The sequence below is a fragment of the Nyctibius grandis genome, chromosome Z (genome assembly GCF_013368605.1).
Source record: "Nyctibius grandis isolate bNycGra1 chromosome Z, bNycGra1.pri, whole genome shotgun sequence".
Classification (NCBI taxonomy): domain Eukaryota; kingdom Metazoa; phylum Chordata; class Aves; order Nyctibiiformes; family Nyctibiidae; genus Nyctibius; species Nyctibius grandis.
Window position 1 is genome coordinate 20,501,516 of NC_090695.1, and position 23,092 is coordinate 20,524,607.

At 44.2% G+C, this 23,092-nt stretch overlaps 1 protein-coding gene across 1 annotated transcript in view; it reads left to right on the forward strand.

Moving 5' to 3' along the window:
• Positions 1 to 2,093: 2,093 nt before the first annotated feature.
• The window catches only part of ZSWIM6 (zinc finger SWIM-type containing 6), a 118,682-nt gene continuing 97,683 nt past the window's right edge, over positions 2,094 to 23,092 (forward strand). Inside the window, exon 1 of the mRNA XM_068422483.1 lies at positions 2,094 to 2,616. Within this exon, the coding sequence (XP_068278584.1) occupies positions 2,094 to 2,616 (523 nt within the window). The remainder of the gene's footprint in view (positions 2,617 to 23,092) is intronic.

Sequence of the window (23,092 nt, forward strand, 5' to 3'; positions counted from 1 at the left end):
ACCATCAGTCATTTTCTCAGTATGAGCAACTGACAGCAGAAAATGCAAAAAAAAAAAGTTCTATACATAGATGTAAAGAAATTCTCTGTGAAACTTCAAATCAGTGCTACTGTCTAAGAGCTTACTAGCATCTAAAAAAAGCCGATATTTGTATATTCTAAACCATCTTTAGGTTTCTGCTGATCTTTCTTCAAAAAAATCAAAGTCAGCAAGTCTGATATGGTTCATTCAATTTCCCATCCATTTTTAATGGAAAATGCCATTTCTGCAATGCTCTTCGATCCCCTGTTCAGAAAATAAGCTATTGTTCTAGTCTGGGGTTTTGCTGGCAACAAAAAGTAGATGCCAAGTTTCAAGTCAGCTCGATGTTATTTGTACCTCTTAGATCGTAACGCCTGGCACACTTGAGATTCTTTCTCTGCATTCCCTGATGGAGCCACCTCCCGACTGCGGACCTGCCAGCTGAAGGCTTGCATTGCATCATGGAAAATGTAGTCTAGCTGGGTAAGCCAGCCTACGTGAATGAAGCCACTCAAGGAACCCAAATTATGGCTTCTGCACCGCGTGCTAGCGAGCCCTGTCGTTGTTAAATCCAAGACAGATTAATAAGTAAGGTTTTCAACTGTGAGTCACCAAAAACGTCATTTCCAAGGTAAAGTTCCAAAATATTTAATTAATAAAAAATGCTGATTGTTCTAAAATGATACGTCAAAGACTTTATCCATAGGAAAGATGGTATCAGCTGTATTTGTTAGCCCTGATCCGTAGTGTGTAGTATTTTACATAAGCAGCGTGGCTGTAACTAGGGCCAGAAGCATTTGGTATTTCCCCAGTGCTATGCAAGAGTCTGATACCCTCAGCCTGACACTGTGGGTCATTTTCTCATTATCATTATTATAATTTTTTTCAGGAAGGTCATTTAATTTGAGGAGTCGGTACAATCCCGAATGGCATGGCTTTTTTTTTTTTTTTAATGAACACAGAAAAACAAAAGAAAACCTTTTTTTTAAATGAACACAGAAAAAAAAAAAGGAATCCCTCCGACTTTACCCTCTGCTGCAACCCCACCGCTCGCTAAAAATTAACCGGGACTGATGGCCCTTCGCGCCACCCAGGCGAACACAACCCGCTAACCGCCTGCCACTGACTCACCGCCCGTCCTGCGGCGCCTCACCCTTCACCTTGGGCTACCGGAGCCCTCCCAAACCGGACCCGTGTGCGCAGCGAACCCACCGCCGGCTCTTGGCACCGGCCTGCGAGCCCGCCCGCCGCGTCAGGCACCCGCCCCGGGCCCGCACGCGCCGGGCGGCCGCCGCTGACCGTAGTGCCTCTAACAGAGGGCGCGCTTCACTGAGGTGCCTCACGGGCTCGGTGCGGGCACGCGTGGGGCCATCCACCGCGGCTCCTGCCTCAGAAGCGGGCTCTGAGGCAGGAGACCGGGCCTTTTCCTCCGTGTGCGCCCCTCCTACCTGCCCTCCGAGACTCCCTCGCTGCAGCTCTCAGCTCCCGCGGGGCCCCGGCGGAAAGCGGGCGTCGCTTTGCCGCGCCCCCCCGCCCCTCCCCGCAACACCGGAGGCGTGCCGGTCCCCTTCCTTTCCGCGGGCGAAGGCGTCCGCCTCAGCCGTTACCGTATTTTCCAGCTGCGAGGCGCGGTCCGTTCCCCGCCCGCCGGCTTTTCCCAGCAGAGGTGACCGGGTTGAGGCCGCGGCGGCCCCGCCCCCGCATTCCAGTCCATATATGGTGGTAGAAAGGGGGCGCCGCCGGCCACGCCCCCTTTTCCCACCACGCGCGGGAGGTGCGCCCGGGCTTGTGCGCGTGACATCAGCGGAGGGGGGGCAGGAGGGCGCGCCACCCCCGACCCTCCCGCCAGCGCCCGGAAGGAGCCTTCCTCGGGCCGTTCTATTTACGTTCGAGGCGCTGATTTGCATAAGCACCGCCCCCTGCCTTTGGCGAGGCGTCCGGCACCGCCCCCCGACTTTATATTAGGGCAGGGGCGGGGCGTACCCAGGGAGGGGGAGCGAACGTTCGCCGCGTTCCTGCAGCTGTTTATAGGTTACAGCCACTTCCGCTGTCTCTTTAGAAGCGGCGCGATCATGGCGGAGCGCGGTCAGCTCCCTCCCCCCGCCAAGCGCCTCTGCTACAGACCCGGCTATGGCTCGGGATGCAGGCCGGGTCAGCGGGCGGGCGGCGCCGGACCCGGCAGCGGAGCGCTCGGCGCCGGACCTTCCTCCGCAGCTGCTGCTGCTGCCGCCGCCGCCGCCCTGGGGCTGCTGCCGCTCGGCAAGACCCAGAGCCCCGAGTCCCTGCTGGACATCGCGGCGCGCAAGGTGGCGGAGAAGTGGCCCTTCCAGCGGGTGGAGGAGCGGTTCGAGCGGATTCCGGAGCCGGTGCAGCGCAGGATCGTTTACTGGTCCTTCCCCCGCAGCGAGAGGGAGATCTGCATGTACTCCTCCTTCAACACCGGCGCCGAGGACCCCGCCGCCGCCCCCGGGGGAGCCGTTACGGCGCCCGGTGGGGCAGTGGACGCCGCCGCTGCCGCCGACGAGAACCGCCTGCCCTTCCGCAGGGGCATCGCTCTGCTGGACGGCGGCTGCGTCGATAACGTCCTGCAAGTCGGTGAGTCACCGGTCGGGGCCGTGCTCCGGTGCCGGGGCGCCGCCGGCCTCCCCCGCCGCCGGTCTGCCCCTGCGTGTCACCCGCCTGCTAGCCGGCCAGCCGCCTCCCTCGGTGGCCCCGGTGGCCGGAGCCTCCCCCGGCAGCCCCTTGGAGGAGGCGGGGGGCGGCAGCGCGGGCGGGGAGCTGCCCCCCGCGGCCTGGCCCGTACGAGCCCTTCGCTCCCCAGCTGTAATGCGCGACGGGCAACTTCCTCCGCCGGTCTCCTCCCCCTCGCACGCGGAGTAACTCCCTCGCTCCGTGAGACGGACACGGCGCCGGCCCCGGCCCCGGCCCCCGCCGCCGGCTGGGCCGCCCCCCGCCTGTCCCTTTAACTCCCCCCCCCACCCCCGCACCGCGCCGTGCCCGGTAATCCAGCCCCTGTAATCCTGTTTGGCTCTGCCCCTTCCCAGCGCCCACCCCCGGTAATCCGGGTCATCGCTTTACCCCGAGTCACAATAGCGAGGAGATGTCGCCGCCCCCTCCCCCCCCCCCCCTAATCCCGGGGGGACCGCCGGTGGAAATGAATCAGCAGAAGGGCGGCCGGCGGGGGAAGGAGCGATGGGGGGGGGAGGGGGGGCGGGATGCGCCGACGTCCGAAATAAAGACATAAAAGCGGTGCGAGACCCCGGTAGCGGGTGTGCGGGGTTGAGGGGGGGGCATCCGCGAACAAAGGCGTTTCTAGGGCAGCGGCGGCGGCGAGCCGGAGGGAAGGGTCGCGATTCCCCCCGCCTGGGAGGGGCATGGGGGGTCTGCTTTGGGATGAACCTTTTCGGGACAAAGTGAGGGGGGAAAGCGCTGCTCTTCTTCCTTCTGGAACAATATCCACCCCCCCTCTTCCTCCCCTCCCCAGCCCCGCCGCCTGCCGCTGCTCTTCACCCGCTGCGGGCGCCCCGGTTAACTCCTCCCTGCCTGTGTTTAGAGGGCTGTAGAGGTGGGTACCCCCACACTTTTGGAGGGGGCTGTCTGCCGGGGCCGCTCCCCCCCAGAGGCCGGCCCCGGCAGACAGCCCCCCCCGCCGTTGTGTGATGCTCTTTGTGCAACCCGGCGACTTTGTTCTCATTTTCTTGTTTATTTGTGTCTATCTTTTTTCTTTTTCTTTTTTTTTTTTTTAATTCAGTTTTTCTGTCGCTTCCCTTCCACCTCCCCCGAAAAGGGGAAGCCAGACAAAAGAGGCTGCTGCTCGCCTTTTGTTAGCGGCGGCGGCTCGGGGTTGGCGGGCAGGGTGGGGGACACACACGACGACTCCGGGATTCCCCCCTCCGGAAAAAAAAAACACAAACAAAAAAAACAGCCAAAAAAAAACCAAACAACAAACCCTCGGTCCTGCCCGCTGCGGGTTTGACTTGGCGGATAGTTTGCAACCGTGCCATCAGTTTTTTTCCCTGAAGGGAAGCCGTGTCCCTGCTCTTAGGCTCAGTGCCCTTCCCTTCTGCCTAAGGGAGTTAAATCTTTTTTTTTTTTTCTTTTGATCTAATTAACTTTTCTTATAAGTTTCATCTTTTGGCTTTCTTTTTTGCAAAGGTGTGAGGTGCATCTGTGGTTCCTCAGGAGTGGCAAAACCAGAAGTAGGGCTTTTTTAGTTTGGTTGGCAGTGCTGAGATTATTTTTTTTTCCCCTTTGGCTTGCACTTAATTCTGTTTGCAAGCAATGAGGAATGACAGGAGTGCACATAGGGAGGGTTTCTTGGCTGATTACATTTAAGCCAGGAATTCACTGTGAAAATAAAGCCAAGGGCCGATAAATAAAAGATGCAATCTTCCCTAGGAGGCAGACACCCAGCGTGGGCTTTCCTTCACTGGCTTTCAGCAGTGGAATAGGCCTCAGCGAGTTGTTGTGAAAGAAAAAAAAGTAACTTTTTGTATGACTTCAGAAGGGGGGGGGCATTGAGTAATGTTGGCAAGGGTCAATGTGAAGAAAGAAAATATGCATAAATACAACTGAAGTGTTGTCTGCTGCTTCTGGAGCCCTTAAATGCATTACAAACAAATGCTGTACCTACTGCTGAAAATACATTTGCTTTGTTTTTGGTGTTTGTTTTTTTTTTCCCCAACCTTATGTGAGCCTCCTTTGGAAGGCTGTGCAAAAATAGTAATGGAAACTGGTGATATGAAACATGTCAGTTGTTCTGACAGAGACCTTTGGCTTGCCTGTGAGGGAGTCGTGGAGCACTTGGGTAGGCTGGGTCCTGCTGAAGGAAAGTTCTTGGGTAATTTGGGTAGGTACCTGTGTCATTAGGACTGGCTCTTGCTGGTGAGATATGCCTTGTGAAGCAGAAAGGTGCAGCTGTTAAAGCCAATTCAACTGGAGTGAGTTATACTGGGTGGAGAATGGAATTGGTTCCATATAATATGGCTGAATATGTAGCATTGAGGAAAAGTTAATGTTTAGTTTATGTAAGTGCATGTTTAGTGACCATATAAATGTGAACTCTATGTTCTTTGCAGTATGAGTAATGGAAACTGTAAATGTTTACTATTCTACTATGGAAAAGTGCAGTTAGTGGACAAAGTACTTTTTATTACATATCAATTCTAACAGCCTTACTTGTAACAGTATTACTATAAACAGGGTATGCAGGATTTGATTTCTGAGGGAGACACGTAAATTTCATTCAGTGGTAGTTAAATGGAACCATTGGCTTCTGAATTCTATGGGGTTTTTTTTCAGTCTAGCCCTGAATAAACATTCAGACAATTTTATCATGGCAACTCATTTCAAGCAGGAGAATTTCAAAAACCTTATGTCTGTGCTCTGCTAAAAATCTTTGTCATCCTGCTTTCGTGCCCCCCCCAACTTCATCTCGTGTGTGATGAAAAGAAAATCCTAAATAAAAGGAAGATGACACATTAGTGATATGTACAAATAATGGTCTTAATAATCAAGCAGTAGAGTTGTCTGCTAGCCTATTTTGAAGTTGAATGATACTGTCCTAGCATAATTAGGATCACTTAATTTTGTAAGATCTTTCTCCAAAGAAGCTGGCTTCAAAGTTCCATTTGCATCTAATTTATGGATGTTTTTATAGCTTTTTGATATGTTTCAGTTAGACCTTGAGAATTCTCTTTTTTTAGTGTATTAAAAAAAAGCCAGAATGCGGGCTTCTAAAGCACATCTTTTCAGTTGCATAAAACAGAACTTTTCTACCATACATGTTTTTCATTTATTTCAAACCAAGTATTTTTAGTAAAAATTACAGTCTAAACATGAAAGCACTTTATGAGTAAATACAACAATCTGGAAGGAAAATTAGAAATTGACTGTTTCATTTGGCCAAATTTGTGAAGATGCCAGGAGCGAGCAGACAGTTTTAGATGGCGAAGTGTGTATTTGGTTTCTGGGGTTAGTTGTGAATTAGTATACAGTACTGTATTGTCATCACAGCTGTGGTTGTCAAGGTTAGGAAGAGGTGTGATCTCTCAATAGCACAGTTGACCTGGTGAGAGCCCTTAACGAAGCTATTCTAGGAGAAGGGGGAAAAAAAAACAAACCAACAAAAAACCTTGTCCCTTTGCTGGTATGACTCTTCTTGCCTGGGGAGAGATGGAGACTGCCTTCGCTGTAGTGCTGTCCAGCTCGGCTTTCCTGCTGTAGCTGCATCCACGTTAGAAGTACTTGAAGTGTTTTTTTTGATATGTCATGTAAGTACTCCTAGAGTATCCTCATCTGTCTGTAATTTGAGGTCGGTTTGTCTTTGTTGCATAGGCCCTGCTTGCTCATACAGGTCTTCCTCTAAGGCTTTGCAGTCCTTTCCGTAGCAGCATGAGGCTTTGTAATCACAGTAGTCATGCCTCTTAGGTGAGTTGGAGGGAAGAGACTCCTAGGGAAGGAAAATAATGTAAAGAATTAATTGACTGGCACTTACCACAGCTCTAGAATCTAATGTTAATATTGTGAGCTAGAAAACCGCCGTGTCTGTGGAAGAGGGCTCAGCCGAACAGTATCGTCGGTGTGGAGCTGCAGACTCGTTTTTCTGAAGCCCCTTGGTGATATGTGATCAGGGGGATGTAACCAAAATACTTCTTAGAGAAAAACAAAGTAAAATTTCTCAAATGTAAAATAATGGTTGGAGGTCCTTGGATGTTTCTTTTGTTGATCCTTAAATGAAGTTAAAGACTTGCGATTTTTTTTTTTTCCAGTTTTCTTTAATGAGAAGTATTTGTCTCCTGACTCAGAGGTGCTTTTATCATCTATTGTTACAGCTAGTTATTCCCCCCCTCTTCCCTTTTTATTTTTTTTCTTTTAAAACGTGAGCTAAAAGTTGGTGATTGCTTTCAAAACTAGGAGAAGCTGTTTTTTCACCAGGAGGAAGAGAAAGCTTTAAAAGGCCGTGTTGGGAACTGCTACCTGTAATTCTGGTGGAATGTGTCTTGTAGTCGGTAAATTTCAGATCCTTTTAATGGATGATGGTTCTAGTTAATATTTTCTTTTTGTTCTTTCTGGCCATCTTTGCTCAAAATAATGTGAAATTCTGGAGCAAGTAAACCAACTGTAATTTCTCTTATTTCAAGGTTTAGTTGTTCGAGTGCCAACAGTATAATGTGAAACACCTTTCTGTTGATAAAACAACACCAAGTATTTTATTAGCAAAGCTGGCACAAATGTTTTTGTGCTGTGAGCTGAAATGCACCTTTTAGCAGACATGGTGATCTTCACTGATGCGTGCAATATATATATATAATTGTTGAGGAAACCTGTAGGGCACATGGATTTAGTAAAAAATGCTTATTTAATGCAAGTAATACTAAGTTGCGTGACAAAACAAAGTCTGTCATTTGTGGAGATGCAAGCACTGTGTTTTGCACTGTTAACTTCTTGATGTCCTGTGATACCAAATTGTCCTGGTGTGGGTAGTGACCTTTTTCCAAGGGTAAAAGGTTATGTTAAACTTCTCCTCAAACAGGCAGAGTTTATCTGCTGACATGCTGAAGGAACAAGCATGGTTTCTTCCGCAGTCTGCCTGGTGTTGGTGTTTGGTTAGGAGTGTATGGCTAAAACAAGTAATGCAGAATTTGTTAATACAGTATTGTGGTAGGGGAGTAAACAAATGATGTCTGACTTTTTGCTGGACTTTTTTTGACTTAGTTCCAAGACTACTAGAGTCTTGCGAAAATATCTTCATTGATTCCGGTTTTAGTTTGCTTTGAGAAATAACTACCAATATTTCCATGTTCTGGAACAGAAACAAGTAAACTCATTTTTAAATATTTCTTCCTGAAAGGGAGACATCTGAGTGCATTCCAGTTTCCTTGTTAGATTTGGAATGCAATGCATTAATTAGGGAATGCACAAGCTATTTTCAGTGTGTGTGCTCTGATGTACTATCCTTGACCTTGAATAACTTCTTTGGAAACCCTTAAAAAAAAGAGTAGGGAGAAGAAGGAAAAAAGCTTTCTTTCAAGACCATATCACTAAATGTGGAAAACTTTGTAAATTAGCTCCTGCCTTTTTTCAGTCTTTCCAAAAATATCTAATCTGGATTTCAAGAGAAAGTAAGCATTTTAAAGTGCTTTCAAGATATGAAAATAAAACTTTATACTAGTTTTCTTTCTAATTATGAATAGTAGGATAAATGTAATGCGACAGTGTCAGTACTGCTCTAGAATTTATTTAGTTTTTAAGGAGAAGATGAATTGTAAATCACTTCCCATCACAGTTTTTAAAACAAGGAATCTTCTTTACTGTAAAAGTCTTATATTGGGTCGACCTAACAAAATTTTTCATTGTTTGTTTTAGGTCAGTTTTCATGTTTCTCATGTCTCAATTTTTTTGCTGCGGACTTCAGGGCTTTCCTCACTTCCAGTAAAAGAATTTTCATTTTCAAAGCTTGCTTTCCAATTTAGAAAGTGATTCCATCTCTGTATACGTTCAGATGTTTTGGTATGTAGCAATTCCTGAGCCAGTTGTCATGCCAGCAATTGATGCTTGCGTGTGCTCTCTCTCTCTCTCTGTACTCTTAACTTTCAGAGGTGAGCAATTAATTAACAACAAAATGTGTGTGTGAGGGTAGGCTGGAAGTATTTGAAAGTCAGCATTGGACAGGCTGGTTTCCTTAAAAATCAGTAGCTAGTAGCTGCATTTTGCCATATCATTTGCTTTTTTTTAATGAACCTGTTAAAATTGAACCCTTACATTAGATAGACTCCGCTAAAGTTCTAATAAAAAAGCTTACTTTGAATGAAGAGAAGTGTATTATCACGTATAACAGTTTTTACTGGCGAAGGATAAAGTATATTAGAAGGCACACTGTAAGGTGTGTCTGCATGGGTTCAATTTTAATGTCACCTGCTGTCTAGGTAATCTAGTTATGTCAAGACAAATCGTGAAGGTTTGTAGTAGTGTAACAAAATATGAATGCAAGGTTGTGGTAGTATAGGAATGCAGCTGACATCCCTTAGCTTGCTTTCCTTTAGCTGGTTTTCTTTGGGGATTAGGTGGGAGAATTTACTGCATCTTTTAAAAAAAACCCACCAAGCGAAAACAAAAAACAAACAAACAAAAAAACCCACACTATTTTAACTGACAAAAGCTATCCTAATTTATGAATATGCTGCCTGTGACAGGAACTAATTTGAAATTTTAAAAAGCTTTCATGTGCAACAAGGATACAGATTTAATGTGAATTCTGATTGCCTGGAATGCAGTCAGCCTGACAGCATGTGAATACTTGAGTACTGTCCAACAACTGCACTTGTTGTTCTGGGAGATCTGTCTTCTTGAACTTAGTTTTTCCTCTCGGTTTACCTGCCTAAGACTTACCTATGTAAAATGCTTCTCTGAGCTGGGTATGTATGGAGCCCTTGACATGGCTTCATAACCTTCTGTGACCTGGGTCACTAGAGATGTCGGCTGGTACTGTGCACTGGTTTGCATTCTCCTTCTAGCTATGTGCCCGTTACCATGATTTATGTGATGGCCTTGCGGTCCATTACCCTCCTGTCCTCTGACCAAGTAGCAATATGCATCCAGTCGTTGTTGCCTTGGCCCCGCTATTGAAGACCAGGACATCTAGAAAACTTGTGTTGCAAGTCACTATCTTAAAATAGTTTTTTCTGACTTAATTCTGCAAATGTGCAAACAGACCAGAGGAGTGTAGCCTTCTAATAGTAACTACAGTGTAGAGAATTCCTTTGTGGTTAAGTCAGAACTGATAGAAGGCCTGCTGTAGGACCTGAGCGGTTGTACAAAAGACTTTTTCTGGTTTGACACAATTCAGTATAGACCGAAGTGTCTCCTGATGTGGGCTTTTTACCAACACTTTATTAAACCCTTCTGAAAAATGAAAAACAAATTGTGAAAGAGGGGAATCTTTAACAGTGTTTAAAGTATGTTTTAAGGTGATTGTGATGCGCACCGTAACACACTTTAAAAATGAGAGCTTAATCTTTTTTTATTTTTCTTACTGTTTTTTTTTTTTACTCTAAACCCCTAACCCTTGTTTCAAATGAGTGCATTTGACAGTCTTGAAATACCTGGAAATTTTTGCTTTGGAAATGCATGGGCAATGGCTGAGAAGGTCTGATGTTAATTGGAAGGATGCAGTAAAACCTGTCAGTAAGTTTAAATTCACTCTAGTAGAGCTAGCTCATCAGATAAATCAGAAACTCATTTACTGAATTAATGTGCCTAAAATTCAGGTGACTTACCTTTTGTCCTGCTTTATTTAACAATCTGCCTGTTTACGTAAGTCATCTTTCATTGTTAATTGGTGTCAGACCTTTAATACATTATGGGATTGTTGGAAAAATAAGTGAGGGGAAAATGGCATAATAGGAAGAAATTTCACAGAAGTAGACATTAATATATATCTTTATTGTGTCTATTTTTTTTTTTTTTTGGCAAAAGTTAATTGCATTCAAATGACCGTTTTAAAGGCTGGGAAAATCAAATGTTGCATAGCTGTGCGCCTTCTAAGAAATGAGACACTTTGTTGTACGCATGCCAAGTTTAACTGCTAACTGGTTACTGATAGCCGGTAGTAATGCAAATACTGTGCAGAAGTTGTGCAGCTGAGTACAATGTTTAATTTATACTGACTAATGAAATAAAGAACATTTGACCATTGAGGCACTTAAAATTGGATAAACTGTTTTATAAAGTGCAAGACAAATTTACAGTCTGTAATAGACTAGAGGATCAAGTTTGCATGCATTCTAATTATTTTTGTATTTTTAAACTTGCGTTAAAAACAAGGTTTGGGGTTAAAGGCTTTTACCAGCACTGGCTCTCTCGGATTTGTTTCCTTGTGCTTAAAGTTTGACTCATTCTTATTTTATACTAGTGGCCTGCCTTCTCTCTGCATAGCTGTTTTCATCTATGTCTGCAGGGTGTAGTGTCAGCACAAACTCTCTTCAGCAAATCAGCTTCTAGCCTACCCTTGTCAAGAGCAGCTGGTGAGCTTTATTATTAGTATTTAATGTCTACACTCAGCTTTGGTATTTTAACTGGCCTAAAGTTCATAGAGCATCAATCCATATTCAGTGATTAATGATGGGATGGATAGTACATTTATGGAAAGTACAAATAAATGCAGGTAGTGTGGTGTTCAGAGTTTCATATGCTTGGTGGTTGGTCATTTTGCTACTTACCTGCAGCCTTGGCTGTGAAAGGATGACAGATACAAAGTCTTTGTTAAGGATTCATTAACAAGTACATCTACAGATAATCTTCCTGAAATCTGCTGGAAAATATGAGCGAATCAGTGAAGCGGAGCAGAGAACCTTACAGTAAGCTATTGGTGACTTGCACAGCATTTGCCTCAATGAAGCACTTATTTTGCTTCTCCTGTTTGTGGAATACAATGCACTGCTTTGGGAGGGTGAAAAGTAGTCTTAGTAAAACACTTGTTTGCATATTTACAAAACTGGCATCAGTGACCACATTAAGCATGGCTTGTGCTTCTTCAAGACAATTCTGCTGAGTCTGCTGATTTTAAAAGTTCAAGAACCGGGAAAAATCAATAGTCTGAATTAATTGTTTAATATACTAGCTAAAGGAAGGAAACCTGGCACGCTTTTATTCTGAAGTACTGCATTATGACCAATGACAACTGGAACAACTGGCTGCGCTGCTGCTGCTGTGCATGCAAAATGAGTCTCAGTTCCTCCATTGATTTAGGTTGTAAAGTGAAACCTTGCAAACTGACTACAATTAGTGTCTTGGGGACAAAATATCAAGTTCATGATATTCTGTATTTGTGTCTGGATTTAGTGTAGCTATATTACATAGAAGCATGAAACTTCAGTTTTGCTTGTTCTAGAGCAGAGGGATGAGGATGACATAAAATGTGCAGCTGTTTTTTAGCTTTTTGTTATTGCAAGCTGTGATACGTGAAAGTGCCATCATGTAGCTTCCCTGGTCAAATCTGAATGCATGAATTGATAGAGATGACTTCAGCTAAATGTGCTACTAATGCATGAGTGGTAGGCAGTGACTGGGAATGGGACTTGATGTAACAGATGCTGTGGCAGTCTGATGGGATAAGGAAGCTGAGAATAACTTGATTAGCGCTACTTAAAAATTTTAGAAGCAGCATGCCACTTAGTCTTACGGACAGTTTTCAGTGATCAAACTTTACATTGTCATGTATCCTGGCAATAATTTACAGTCTTGATTTCTAGGTAGTTACATAGATGATAAATCTAAGTGGCTTTTTGGTGGCAGGAGTGAAGAAGTGTTTAGGAGTAAATGGGAGTTTACTCTTTGAATAAGATGTACTTGAAGAGAAGGGAGGTACTAAAATGCTGAGTTGACCTTTATAGGTGAGAGGCTAGGAGGAGAAGTGGGGAAGTGGTGATGCCTGAGGTAAGGTAGAGGTCAAAGGCCTCAGTAGATCCCTGAAGAGGTGTATTTAAGGAGGATGTAGTCTGAATGACTGCTCCTTCTATATGGTCTGTTTTCAATGGGTATTAGTGAAGGCATGGAAACTGATTGTTTCATTTTGTAGGAAAGAATCTAAGCTTTCAAAATGGAAAGCAGGTTGGCAAACTAACTTAGCTGTCCTGTAGCTTTTGAAACTGTAAAATATGTTTAAAGTTATGAAGTGGCTGTTCTCTCACTCTCTTTTTTCAACCTTACATCCCAATTTCAATTTTATAAATAAGATGTATCTAATGCACAAAGGAAACACTCTTTTTTTCAGAAAGCACTGACTTTCTGTTTATTTGAAGGCCGTTTGTTGAATTGTACTTTATCAGAAGCAGAAGCTATTTCTGTTGAGTCATGGTGGAGGCTCCACCATTACAGTGGTAAAACAAAACCATTGACTTCATTTTGTACAGCTGTTTGAAACAAATTTATTCATAGAGTTAAATATACATTGATAAGATCATGGAATATAACTGAATTTCTTTTACTATAAGTCAAACTGTGGTTTAATTCTCCTCAACAGGCAATAAGTGGCTTAATTTGAAAGCATTGTATATTGCAAAAAGAGGACATGTGTTTTCTTACCTTTTTTCCCATGGTAGTGAATATTTGTGGTATCCAGACTTGTGAACAACAGAGACACAGTTTTTTCCAGGACTTATATTGTGTTTTCCTGGGAATAAGGATGGGGGGTGCAGTGAGGAAAGGAATCTGGTGAAGAGAGATGCACAGCTTTTAGGCACTTCTTTAGACAAAGGTAGAATTAGGAAGAGGAAAGAGGAAGAGAACTGTCTGAGTTGCTACAGTGGCGATGAGAAAGACTGGAGAAATTTTTCCTGTGGATAAGAAGCCATGTGGAAGACAAACCTGACATGGTAGGGGTAGGAGATGAATGGTAAAGATTGGAAACGTAGACCAGATGCGAGCATTGTAGTCTCAGTAGCGAAGAGATCCAAAGTTTTATTGAGTTTAAAGGGAAGGACTTGCATATGTGCAGGAGGACAAGGAAGGGTGCTGATGTGGTCAAAAAACTGAATACTCCCAGCATGTAGAGTAAGCTTGAAAGAAGCAAGATGGCAGTAAGATCAAAGCTGCTACTTCTTGATTACTCAAAGTGTGAAATGATAGCTAGTGAAATGTTAGACTGGATGAATGGAAAGAGACGTGAATCATGGGCATGCACTTCACTGAATCCTGCCTGCTATGAGGTCCGTCTTCCCCTCCCTCCTTGAATAACAAAAGGAAATTAAGAAGTAGAGATAAAGTGTTGAGAAACCTCTACTGAAAGGAGGAAGCAGAGGAGGATGACTGTGCAACGAGACACTAAGCTGTGATTTTAGGAAGTAAGAACCACAAAAAACAGTAAAGGTCAAAGGTTCTGGGAGAGGAATCACCGATTTATAGAAGCGCTGAAAGGTAAAGAAATCCAAATCCTAAAACACATCCAGAAAAGATCTCTGCTGGAGACCTGGGTGAGAGCCATCTCAGCGTGATGCACTGCACTGGAACCAGCAAAGGCCCAATGGCAGAACCACATTCCAGGGAAGGGCCTTGGCATACTCAGTGACTTGGCCGTGGAAGCGAGAAGGTGGTGATGTGGGACAGGTGGCGTGGTGGTACAACAGAAGCACCTCAGGCAAAAGTTAATGGGTGAATGAGGTGTGAGAGTCAGCAGCTTAAGAGTGCAAAAAGAAGTCTGTGTATTAGCCTAGCATGCATGTAGCTTGACTGGTAGGCAGAGGGGGTTATCTGTAGCCGTGTTTTGGGCCACGCAGCCTGGGAGGGTTAGCATTGCCTTCAACCTTGATGAGGAAATGAATGCCCTGAGCCTGGGGATGGGGTGTGTGGTGTGGGCGACTAAGACAGAAGGTCAGAGCAGATCCACCTGTATCGCAGCTAATGCTTGTTTGAAGGGCCAGAAATAGAGTGAGAAGGGTATGTTTGCAGGGTGGGCTGGAGGTGGGACTGCTGCGGTGGTAGCCTGCAATTTAATCTTCCATCAGTAGCTGGGTACAAGTAGTGTAAGGCATCAGCAGCATGTTCAGCACAGGCTGGAGGGACCTTTGACGGGCTCGTTCCCTGCATAGCTCAGTGCTCTCGCACCCTGCTCTTGGCTCCGAGCAGCTCCTCTTCCATGGGCAAAAGTACTGCTAGGCCTTTGGTCAGTTTGCTTTCCTGCAGGAATGAATGTATTAGTGAACAGGGGGCTGCTGTGAGGTTCGTTAGCAGTAGGTGCTGTAGGTGTCTTAATAGCAGTATCCAGTGTGGCGGGTACAGCTCATGAGCCCTGACATGGACGTACAGGGCCTCCATTAGCTTGAGCTGTGCGTGTCAGCTGGTCAGAGGCTCTGTACCAGCCTCAAAAGCTGGGCTGTGTCATAAAGGTGGTGTGCTGATCAAAGGCCGAGACCAGTAGTCTCCAGTCTTTGTAAATACGGGTTTAAAGCTAAAATACAAGCCTGATGTCTTATCTTCTTTCTAAGGCTGGTAACCTTAGGTTGCCTGACAAAGCTTACAAATGACAAAGGCCATAAACCTTTACTCAGGGAAGTTGAAACCATATTTCCAGTTACAATTTAGCAGCGTTATCACTCTTGCCCCTCCCTTTTTCTAGGGAGGGGGCACATTCCTGGTTGACCAAGCCTGCTGTCCTGAGGAACGCTGCTGGTACAGCAGCACAGCATCATTGGGAGCGCAGGAGTCCTTCTCCAGGAGCCCATTGCAGCAGGCTTACTCCTTCTTGTCACTCAGTGAACTCATCCAAGGACGGACCATGAAACAGGCCTATCGAAATAAATGTTTTCCATTGTGAAATGCTCTAGTCATGAATATGGTAAATGATATAACTGACTCATTTGCTGTGCCATGACTCATTTACTGCTCTGTGCCTCATTGTGTAACTCTTAGAACAGAAAATGCGCATTCCTGTGCTTCTAAACTTGTATTTTGGAAAGTTTTTCTGTGATTGTCATTTGCAGACTTCACCCGCTGCGAAGACCACTGTGTGTTATTCACCCTTAAGTTATGTGGTTGCTTTAGGCTGGCTTAAATGCAGGCTGCTGTCAAAGGGACACTGCAGTTCTCCTCAAGCTTGTAGCTTCTGCCAGGGCTTGTGGAGCTGTGTGGTGAGGCAGAGAACTGGCCTGCCTGTGAATTCAGATCTCGCCGGGTGAGTTTTACCTGTTTTATTGGCCAAGAAAATGCTACTGTTGATTCAAGGGAAAGGAGATTGCAAGAGGGGGGCACTGAGAAGAGCAGGGCTCCTTTCTGTGTCAGTCAAACTTAGACTGGCTTGAAGTGATCATGAAGCCCTGACTGCTGTGTGGGGAAAGGAGATGGCTCCTGTGCTTGGGGGTTCACCCGTGGCAAAAGGCAGCCTGTTTGTTCCAGAGACAGCAGCACGGGCCTTTCCTGAGCCCAGGTTGTGTGTTGGGCCCGTGAGAGTGAGCGTCTTCCACATCTCTTCATCCACGGTGTTTTTCTGTGTTACAAAATCTTGGCCAAGTGATGAGTACCCCTCCCACACTCCACCAGTGGTTAAAAGAAAGCCAGACAAATGTTTACTTTAAGAGTACAGGAAAGGGGAAGGAAATACTTAACTATTTACTCCAGTCGTACATGTTCACTTCTCTCTATATCTGCATAGCTGTTGCAAAAGGTGCTTTTTGCCTTCAAAGTTCGTATCTTTCCTCTTCCTTTGAGATGGTGCTGAGCTTCAGCATCTTTATGTATAACAGACTTTTTGAGGAAATTTTTCTGCTTATTATGCAGTTGTTTGGTGACCAGATATTGTGTTCTATGTTTGTTTTCATTTGTAGCTGTTGACTTCAGTTGCTAAAGTAAGTGTTCACAGCTTTTTGTCTGGTTAGGCCTGTTGAGGCAACATAGCTGAGAATGAGCTGGAGTCTCCTCTTTGCTTCTTGGACTTTGATCTGTTGCCACTCAGCAGCCTTACTGGAGGCTGCAGGGTTGTGGTGGTATATCAGAGACTTCAGCTGTCTTGCATGATCTGCAAGACTGGTAGTATTGCCTGAGAAGGAAATGATGGAGCATGACTTGGAGATCTCACGCTGAGTTTGTAGGGCTGGCACATAGAGGGGGAAAAAACTCTTATTGCTTGTAGACTGAGTACCTTTGATATGGATCTCACTGAAAGTCTAAAACAGCTTTGTGGGGTTCCAGTATCATTACTGCTTCCCCAAGTAGAACAGCAATTGAGCAGAATGTTGGCGCTTTTGTATAACTTGCTTATAGTGTGGCAGCTAAATGACAGACAGCTGCTCTGGTAAGTGAGGCGTATTTACTGAAATGATGTGTTTGCAGGACTCAAAGCCGATGTGTGATCTATTCCAGATGGACCTAACTAATGTAGAACTAAGCTTGCCCACACTGGAGGGGAGAATTGCATTGGAAGGCCTGTTGCATACTTCATGGTGCAGATGAGTTGATTTTCAGGGCAGAAATGGCTTCCCTTTACCATAGAGATTTCATGGGGCTTTATGTGGACCTGTCTGGGAGAGGATGCTTTGGCTTTCTCAACTGCTTGCACTGGGGAATCACAGAATCACAGAATGTTTTGAATGTCTCCAGAGAAGGAGACTCCACAACCTCTCTGGGCAGCCTGTTCTAGTGTTCGGTCACCCTCACCATAAAGAAGTTTTTCCTCCTATTTAAGTGGAACCTCCTGTGTTCCAGCTTGCACCCGTTGCCCCTTGTCCTGTCAAGGGATGTCACTGAGAAGAGCCTGGCTCCATCCTCATGACACTTGCCCTTTACGTATTTATAAACATTAATGAGGTCACCCCTCAGTCTCCTCTTCTCTAAGCTAAAGAGACCCAGCTCCCTCAGCCTCTCCTCATAAGGGAGATGTTCCACTCCCTTAATCATCTTCGTGGCTCTGCGCTGGACTCTCTCTAGCAGTTCCCTGTCCTTCTTGAACTGAGGGGCCCAGAACTGGACACAATATTCCAGATGCGGCCTCACCAGAGCAGAGTAGAGGGGGAGGAGAACCTCTCTCGACCTGCTGACCAGGAAGATTAAAGCTTATTACTGGCTCGCTTTCAACAGTAGCCCGCTTCGATACGGAAGGATTGATCTGGGTTGCTTACTTCCTAGAGCTCTTCTAGGGGTCTGCCTAGACGATTGTGGCTGTCAGACTCTTTAAGGCATGCATGAGCGAGAGACCGGGTCCTTAAGTTGTACAGAGCTAAAGCAGGGTACTTTACCTCTCTTGGTTGTCCCTTATTGGAAGGGAGCCTGCCTGCTCTCCAACCCTAACTGAAGTGTCTAGTTCCTTCCTAACCTCTGCAGGTGGTGTTGATTGTACATGTTTATCCAGGCTCCTAAACCAAGTATTTCTTACTTGAGGAAGTTACTTAGTCTGGTATCTTTCCTGCTCTATTACTGCACTGCTAACAGTCTTACAAAATTAGATGGCTCTTTTCTGTCAAATCATGGTTTAGGCTGATCACAGGTGTTTAATGTGATACTTTTGTAAGCTGACCATGATTTCTGCAAGCCAGGTTTGTTAAGAAGTACCCGTTTGAACTCTTGTCCACTTAGGAGAATGAAGAGCAGTCAGGTGTATCGGTCCTTCAATTTTTTGTACCAATTAGTGTGGGTTCACAGCTCTCTTCCTTTTAATCCCTCTGCCCCTACTTCCTCTGCTATTTTGAAGACAAATACAATCAGGGGAAACTGGCTGTTCAGAGCAGGGTATTGAGCTATTCACAGTACTGTTGCTCACATGAAGCTAACAAATAGGAAAAAGAACAATCCCCATGAGTAATGCGAGAGGTTCTTTAAACACAGTCAAATAAAACAAGTGTGCTCAATTTTGAAGTGTGGATAAGTTATATTCAGCATAAGAAGTGCTGTCCCAGGAAGGAATGAAGGCTTATAGGACCTGAGTGGGGTAAGAGGAGATGAGCAGTGCTTGTAGGCTTCCTTTATCTCCATGGAATTCTTGTTTCATCTGCTGTGGGTGCATGTGTGTACTTAAATTACTATATTTGCACAAATCCAAGATTGTGACACAGATTCAGGTTAGTCTAAAGTATTTTGAGTCACATTTTATTCATAACTGAGTATGTTTTCTCTTTAATCTGGGGAAAATTTTTTTGGTTCAATGAAAAAGCATTATTTTATTGGAAAGACACTTAAAGGAGGGTTAAACCTGGGATTTTTGTGTACTACAGTTGAGTGAGCCTTCTCAAACCTGCCAAACTTAAAACTTACTGGGATTGATGTTTCTTAATGGAACAGACAGCTCAGAGTGGATGTTCTCATCACAACTTCGGGGTTGAGTGAAAAACAGTCTACCACCAAAAACCAAAAGAATGTACCTAGCTCTTTGCATACACATTGGCTCACAAGTTCAGAATTTTGCAGAACTGGTTCAGGAATCCTGATTTGCACTTGCCATCCTTGCCAAAGCCCTCCAGAAGCATTACATAAATACCTTCACACCAGCTGGAGGTGAGCATGCTGCCTGTGGGTGCGTGGCCAGAAGCTGCTGCGTGTCAGCTGCTCGCTGTAATTTCCTCTCTTCAGACCTTTATCGTGCACCTTTCTGAAAGAGAGCTGACTGCTTTCCACCAAGGGGTGAAGTCCTGTGGATTACTTTCCAGTCACTGGGAGACTGTCCCCAGGGCAATTTCCATGAAGCAATGAATGTGCCACCAGCTGTGCCTTTGCATATTTTTTTTTTCCTGCAAAGTGTGAAGTTATATAAGGTTGTTTGACCTAGTAGAGAAGTCTAAGACAACTGCTGGATTTTAAATTTTGAAGATATGAGGAAGAGGTCATACTGGGTTCAGATAACTACTACTACTACAATTGTTCGTTTAGTTTTATCCACTTTGGTGCTATTTGAACTCAGGACAGAGTTCCTGTCATCTATGCCATGCAGATGGCAGGTTCAGTTCATCTAGTAGTCTCTTTAAATGTATCTGTCTTTGAAGATAAAATTGTATGCAAACTAGGAGCTGGGACTCATGAAATTACTTTTACCACACAATTTCTGCTAAATGCATCCCAGAAGAACTTAGAATGTGTGCAATGATTTGATAGGCTTCCATGAAGTTGCATCTGTTACAGATTCAGGATGCAAGTACTGTGGATCTGTTTTATCTCAGAATACTTGGGCAGAAATAACAGGCGCAAAATGGACTAGTCTGAGTCTTTTTAAGAGGTGCCCTTTAGTAGTATCTTCCCAAGAATAGCACTGCACCTGGTAATAAAGCAAACAGAAGACGTTTCGTGCATAATGATTGAAACCTTGGCTCTTGGGAGGCCTCAGAATGTTGTTGATTTGCATCATGTGTGTGAAACTTACTTTTAGATAGGTGTGGCTATTCTTGACTTAGACCATTGGGAACGCTTAGTAAATCGAGAAATTAAAAGCAGTGTATCAATTTCGGAAGTACTAGCATGCTTAAAAGAAGGAAAAACCTATACTGAATGATAAATCATGGTGAATATACAGATCCACGCTGTGCTTCTCATTGAGCTTCATGATGGTTTCAGTTCATTGCCTTCTCTCCCCCCATCCCCGTGCAGTAGTGACAAGAGGAAAAGACAAAGGCAAACCTGAACCCCATGCTGTTTATTATGAAGAGACAGTTGAGATCTAAACCACCTATTTGTAAGCAAAACGTGACATTGATCTCATTAGGTGCAATGGTTGTGAACCTTTTGAAAGCCTTCAGCTCTTAATTGCTAAAAACTTGAAGTACGTTCCTGATGATTGCAAACTTCTTAATATCTTTTTGCATTCTGGTTATTCTGAATACAATTTGGCACATCTTGATTAAGCGTGCTTTAATTTGATGCATGCAGCGAGAGTGAACAGAACACAAAGGAGAAACCTCAGCTGAGAGCTAGAATTGCTTCACTCAACCTGGTCACTTAGGAAAAAATGTATTTCCTCAGAATATGGGATAAAGTATGCGTGTGCTTTATTTTGTCCATCATCTGAAGTTTATACCTGAAATAAAATGTCAAACTGGGAGAACTGTACTATAATTGGCAGGTGAAGGGAATCTGTGGCTTTTAACCAGTTCACTGAAAGTTATGAAATTCCTGAGCATGCCTGGAAAGGTAGAACAACTTTTTTCTTCCGTTGACAGCATTCAGAGTTGATACACATCTACCCTGTTAGATTTATATCGCCTGCCCAGCCTTTCACTTAAAGCAGGAACAGGAAAACCCTCATTAACCCTATGTGCCGGTGATGACTCTGCTCCTCTTGCTAATGCTCTCGCATTTCACATTAGCACTTAGCGGAGGAATAGCCTATTTTTGGCACTCTGAGGTTAATTATGTTTATCATGCTGTTTACACAGACTAATTTTGAAGGCTCATACAAAATAGGTATGAGAAGGAGGGAGAAGGAAAATCTCTCGGGAATATATTGAAATGCTTGTGTTTCGGAGACTCTCTTCCATTGTGAACACAGAAACTACTTACCAGTTTTCATTTTCTGCCAGTGGTAATAGGTTTTCCGTACATCCACAGCTGTTTATTGTGTGAACAGCTGACAAAAGCTCAGGTTTTCAGGGGTAAGGTGAGCTGGCCTCTGGGTAGAGCAAAGACCTTTAGTGGGGAGGAAAGGCTTTTTTCTCCAGAAGCACAAGTGTAGAGGCAGCTGGCAGCATGAGTGCAAATCAGAAACATATCTGGAAACTTAATTCCCCCAATTGTGGTGTTACTGAACTGCGAGGATTTCTTTTTCTCTTATTGTCTTTAAGGATGTTAATATTTAGCACATAAAACTGTATGCTTTTGTATGCTGCTTTTTGATTGTAAAAAATGTTGTAAGGCACAGAGAATAATTCTGCTAAAATAGAGAGAAGGAAGTGCTTGCACAAGTGGTGTGATTTGTCTTGTGGTGAGGGATGGGGGGGGTCGCTGGGGCTAAACTAGATTAAATAAATAAACCCTGTAGGTCTTGGAGCCCATGGGTTTTCCTGAGTTCAGCATTATGTGGGAGTGTTATGGAAATACTCATTCAAAATAAGCAACCCCTGATGTTTGTAAACCAATATCTTGATGTGCTTGCTTTTGTAATGCTCTTTCCACAGCCATAGTAGTTCTTACTTTGCGTATGTGTTGTTACTTAGATAACCTTAAAGGAATGCTGCTCATCTCCCCCTTATTTTTCCTTTGTATCCAGACCATTACCACAAACCCTTGATCTAGCTCTGTGGCTGCTTTAACTCTCAGTTGTTTGTTTATTCTGCCGTTTAACCCTGTAACTGGGCAGCAGTGCCGGAGAGAACTGAAGGAGAAGTGCGTGTTCGGCTTTGAAGGGTAGCGGCTGCTACGGTGTGTGACAGGGCTGGGGGAGGGCTGTGCTGGCAGAAGTCAAATCGAGTTCTCCAGGCACAAAGAAGAGGAACTTCAATGCAAGAGCGTGATAACAAGAAAGCAGCCCAATTGCACTGTGCAGGCTAAATGACATATAGAAAGTAAGCTCTTGCACAAATGGAGCAAGGCAGTGTTGCACAGTTCAGCTTGTTCACTTGCTGTGAGTAAATTGCTTTGCCTTGAAGAGCAAAACAAAAAGAGGTTTTATTACGACGTTCATAATTGGCAGACAGACATTTTTGTACTTTGGTTTATAAACTGTTATGAATCTACCAGTCTAAAACCAACCACAGCAACTACTTTCGTTAATTTGAAGAGCATGCTACCTCTTTAAAATGTGTGCTATTGAACACCTGGGGAGGCTTCCTGGAGAAAAGAGGTTTAACCCTAGCTGAGTTACATGATCTGAAACAAAATAACATTTCCGTGTTTAACATTTTGTTGGGAGCTTTAACTGATACTGCATATTGAGAATGATAATATTTAAATTCACTAATCAGAATAAGCTATTATACTGTATTAGTTGAAGTACATTTTTTATTTTGTTCAGTTCTATGCCAGTCATAAAATCTTAAATACGGTCGTTCTCAGTTCCATGTCTTGCATGTAGCGGGCACTGAGCTTAGTTACAGCAGACTGGAGTGCTTAGGTTGCTTTTACAGAGGGTAAGGTGCAGTATGTCCATTGAACAATAGAAAACAATTTAAAATTGGTTACAGACACCTTTTTTTCTAAGCTCTTTACACTGTTGTTAAATCACTCTGCAATTATTCAACTATATTGTCTGTAAAGAGCAAGAGATTGACAGATTTTTGGATTCTTTTCTCAAAGTGCATAGTGTGTATTTGAAAACTGTTGAGTTAAAACAGTTCACTGACTTATGTATAGGGTTATCAAAACACAGCACACTCAACACTAAACAATGCAGTGAATTATACTATTCAAAATGTTGCTCTGTATTAGAGATAAAGCTGAGCTGACTGACATAGAAAGATCATGGATGGCAATCATTCTCTTTGCCTCACTAAGCCAAAATGACCTACCTCTATTGCAGACTTCATATTCTTTTTTTCTTAAATCTCGCTTGTGGCAAACTCTTTGTCAGCTATTGAAGACACCTTTTGCATTATGGAGAGCAGTATTACTGGAGCTCAAGAAGTCATTTCGGGTTCCCTTTGGCTAGACACTGGTATCAACATGTTCC